Source organism: Sceloporus undulatus, chromosome 3, assembly GCF_019175285.1.
Source record: "Sceloporus undulatus isolate JIND9_A2432 ecotype Alabama chromosome 3, SceUnd_v1.1, whole genome shotgun sequence".
In the NCBI taxonomy this organism is placed as follows: Eukaryota; Metazoa; Chordata; class Lepidosauria; order Squamata; family Phrynosomatidae; genus Sceloporus; species Sceloporus undulatus.
The window spans coordinates 138,934,637-138,939,150 of NC_056524.1; the positions used below are offsets into that span (position 1 = coordinate 138,934,637).

Genomic DNA, 4,514 nt, shown 5'->3' on the forward strand with positions numbered 1-4,514 from the left:
CAGAGGCCCACAACACACTCCAACTCCCAGAATTCCATAGCCTTGAGCCAGTCAAGTTAAAGCAGTGCCAAACCGGGTTATTTTTCTAGCATGGGTGCAGTCTTAAAAAGGTGTTGATGGTATAGGTAAGATTATTTGTTTGGCTATAGCAATTTAAAGGTTACAGTAACTGGCACAGTGTAACAGAATGTGCTCACAAATACTACTGAATCAAGGTTTGGCATTATAACCATGAACCTATGTCAGCATTATTAATTATGTGCATTATCTCCTTGTTCTATTTTTTCTTTCCTTCTCTGGTGCACCAACAAAGTTCAGTTCACAAGTTTCTACATCCATTCATTATTAAGCACAGTTTAGTGTTAAATGTGATCTCTAGATGGTGGTTAATGTTACTAACTTTTAAGATGAATAACCTTAGTCTTAACTAGGGATCTTACATTTATTAAAACACAGCTTTAGAAACCATGGTTTACAACCATGGTGCAGTTTGTGAACTTTGACATTAAAAAAAAGTAGGAGCAAAAACTGAAAAAGGTTATTCAGGAGTAGTGGGGGGGCATATGAGCAAAAGAGCCGAAGAGTAAATTTATCCTTGTAATACAGAGTTTACTTTTGTAGTGTTACCATTTCATGTTATAATAAGCTGATGGGGAGCATCTAGCCAAATTGTAGGGTAGTACATTTCTCAAAAGCCTTGTCAGGAGCTGCAACAGATTCCATTGCCTCTACACTGCAGAATGTGCTTAGAGTGGGTCATTCCTCTGTCCAGGTTATCTCTGTATCTCAAGGTGTTACTCAGGATTTCCATTCAGCCTTTACTTAATGCTTAGAAAGGCATCAGAGGAACTATATCTACAGAGGAAATAGTTCACCAACAGTTGCTGACAATCTAAATTTTAACAAGAACTGGATGAAACTGAATGAAACTGTCACCCCCCTTTAGTCCAGTCAAGAACAAAAAATCTAAGAAACCATCTATCACATTTGTTTGGCCAGTATCACATTGGCAGGTCCCCTAGAAAGGCATCCGTGTGGCTGTTCAAATCCCCCAGAAACGTAGGCTAGGATCCCCTCAGTATAACATCATAGACAATTTCTGTTAATTCAGGAAGAGAGATTAAGGCTCTTTTTAGATTGTTGTAAAACTGTGTGCCATGTGGTGTTATGCCGCTTTAAACCAGAGTCATTATTTAAAAGATTTTGTTTTGATTCCAGGTTTATAATGTACACTACACAATGAGTATTAATGGGAAAGTGCAGGAGGGGTCGATGGAAATAGATGCTGGGAACAACTTGGAGACCTTTAAAACTGGAAGTGGTGGGGAAGAAGCTATTGAAGTTCATGATTTTCAGATTGTAAGTATGGTTATGTTTATTTAAAATTAAAAGAAGTACCACCCAGAAGGAGCTTGGGGGGGATTAGAAGAGAAGAACTCTTTGTGGCAAAAGAAAGTAATTTAATAGACTCCAACATGTTTTGATAAAGCAACACATGCACATGAATGTGAAATATCAAGAGGACTTGGAAAACATCTTATTATAAAAGGAATAAGAAGGAAAGCTGTTTTTACATGAGTCCCCCTTTGATATTTCAGATTGATGTGCATGCGCCTTTGAGGAAGAAGGCTTTTATCAAAATGTGTTGAGCTTCATTAATTACTTCTCTTCTTTTTTCCCTTGTTTCCATGTAAGGAGGCCATTGGGTCAACATTTGCTGTGTTTTCAGCCTTCATGCTGTCAAGATTCCCACTGTCCCCCTTAGGTTGTCTTCATGGGAACCTCTGGACCTTTGTGCCTTGCAGACACATCAGGGGCATCTACTAGCTAGGATGTGCATTTTGATTCACCTCAAGTTCTGGCCAGGTCTGTCAGCATCACTGTGGTTCTGCATGGGTTGTGCATACCCAGTGCCCCTATTTGTAGCAGTTCATTGAAGAGGAAGTTTGGGAATACTGTACTTGGCAAATTGTCCATCACAGACATTTGTTTTCCTTAACTAGTCTTTTTACTGAAAAGATAACCTTCAACATACTCCAGAGATTCCCATAATACAGTTTTAACACTTCTCTTTTATAGTAATGTCTGACAGAAACCTGATAGATAATCCCACAGAAAGATGTGCCTGTCCTCCAATTACCACATGCTAGTGTTTCACTTGAGAAATCAAAAGATGTGAAATGAAATCTGTTTTTACTTTACTGTGTAAACTGGCCAAAGTGCATGTTCTGTCTTTGATAGGCTGGTGGTTGTCTTCCTCTTTTTTCCACTCCACATTATTAAAAGTGCTTCTGTATGTGCACTCTTTGTGTTTTAGAAATCATGTGGCAATTCCACTCTTATTCTAATAACCACAGCCTTGCTTTTTAGGGTATAACTGGAATCCGTTTCGCAGGAGGAGAGAGATGTTACATTAAAGCCCAACCTAAAACACACCTTCCTGAAGTCAACGCAATGATGAAGGAGAGTCTTTCTTTTGATCTGGTAGGTAGTCACCAAAAATATTCTAGAACTCAAATCATGCTCAATCTTTACAGGTTTGCTAAGTGTGAAAATGTTTGAGAACGTCTGAGAACCACAGAAACAAAATATAGGAGATTGCGTCCTCTTCCCAATCCCTACACAACTTGCTTGAAGGAACAGCAATGCTGAGTAGTCCTTGATAGCCGCTCTGATAGCCTTGGTTGAAGAGCGGGGTATAAATAAATAAGTATTATTATTATTATTATTGATAGCAATTTTGCATGTTTTGAAGTGATGTTCTTGATTTTCCTGCTGAATTCTGCCACTTTGCAGACTGGGCTTAGGTTTCTTCTGTGTGTCCTTGATCAACTCTCTGTTATGATTTCCCACTGTTGCTCCCTGTTAGTGTTCCAGTACATCCTTTTGTTTCATTTGGGTCTGTCTCATTACAGGGTTTTCTTGGCGAGAGGGTCTCGCAAGGAAGTTCACTTTTGCCTCTCTTCACATAGTGTTAACATGTGTTAGCTATGGTGTCATTGCTGTTCTGTCTGTGAGATCTTACATCAGTGTTACCCACTACTACTGCTGCAGCCCAATAATGTTTGTAACTCTATTCCAGTGGTTCCTAACCTTTTCTATGCCCCACACCCCAGGAAATGTTTGATTAATATTCACAACCTCTGCAAAAGTAATATCATATTTGAAGTGAAGAAGTCTTATTTCTAAGTTTTTGAACCACAACATGAACCACTTACACTACTGCGGGTGAACAAACTGAACATTAAAAAAATAAGCTTTTAACTCCGTACATAAGAGGAAATTTAAATGGATCAATTAGATTCTAATTTATTCAGAAAAAATGTAAACAGGAAAATCAATTCCAATTGTGAACATAAAATTCAGTGACTTCTGTGTTACTGCCTTTCATTCCTGATTTTGTCAAAACATGGAACTTTCTTGTTGTCTCCAGTCCGCAAATCTGCCTGTGCATTGATGAATCATGACTTGTGACTGAAGGGCACAAGCCACTCTTTGTCACACCCTCTCAAGTTCCATCTCATACCCCCTACTCTTTTCCATGTATCCCATTGTTCTTGACTGAGTTGTGTCCCCTCTCTAACCACTCAGGTTTCATTCACCTTTCATTCTCCTTCTTTTCCTTCTGACCCTTCAGTTGTTACCAGTCTACCCATCCTTTTGTCCTATCCTCTTGTTCTTGTTCTTGTTCTTCCTCCCCTCATGTCCTTCCTACCTTTAGCCTTACTGGCCTCCATGCCAGCCCTCCGGCCCTCCGCTCAGTGGCATAGCTAGAGGGATGCAGAGTGCACCGGGTCACCCCCTCCCACCTTGATGCCATTGCCTCATTCTCCTCATGAGAACAGTATCATGAGGAGAACAATGTGGAGACACCAAGGGAACTGAGTGCCCCCCCATACCTCAATGCTGTTGCCTTGGTGTAGTGCACAGCAGGGGGGAGCATGCTGAGCTCTTCCTCCCTGCCATATGCCACTCTACACATGAGTAGAACAGTGCGTGGCAGGGGGTGGGCATGCTTCCTACTTGCCATGCTCTGCTCTACACATGAGTAGAGTAGTGAGTAAAATGGTGTGCGGAAGGGAAGGAGTATACCCAGCTCTCCTTACCATGTGCTGTTCTACTCATGAGTAGAGCACCACACAGCAGGGAGGTGGGCAGTGCCTTTTTGGCCCCATCGCCCTCGTTCTCCTGTTGTCACTCACCCCCAGGCCCTCTGGGCCATGCTAGTCTCAGTTGCAGAAAGGAGACTATACACATGGACATAACCAGATGGTCAATACAAAAATCAGGTAGACTATATAACTGAAAGCAGAAGATGGAGAAGCTCTATTTTTGTGGCCAGTACTATACCAGGTGCAGACTGTGGTACAGATCATGAACCACTTATATTAAAACTAGAGTAAAGCTGAAGAAGGAAGCAAAAAGAGTTGTCATACCAAAATATGTTCTGAACAGAACGTGATCTCAAGAGAATTTATAGACAATGTAAGAAATAGATTTGCACTATTAAGCAT

At 40.8% G+C, this 4,514-nt stretch overlaps 1 protein-coding gene across 2 annotated transcripts in view; it reads left to right on the forward strand.

Annotated features, from left to right (window-relative positions):
• The first annotated feature begins 1,222 nt into the window (after positions 1-1,222).
• CNMD (chondromodulin) overlaps positions 1,223-4,514 on the forward strand; it is a 771,045-nt gene continuing 767,753 nt past the window's right edge. For both annotated transcript variants that reach the window (XM_042460675.1, XM_042460676.1), the window contains exons 1-2: positions 1,223-1,359; positions 2,371-2,484. In XM_042460675.1, the coding sequence (XP_042316609.1) occupies positions 1,240-1,359; positions 2,371-2,484 (234 nt within the window). In that variant the 5' untranslated portion in view covers positions 1,223-1,239. The remainder of the gene's footprint in view (positions 1,360-2,370; positions 2,485-4,514) is intronic.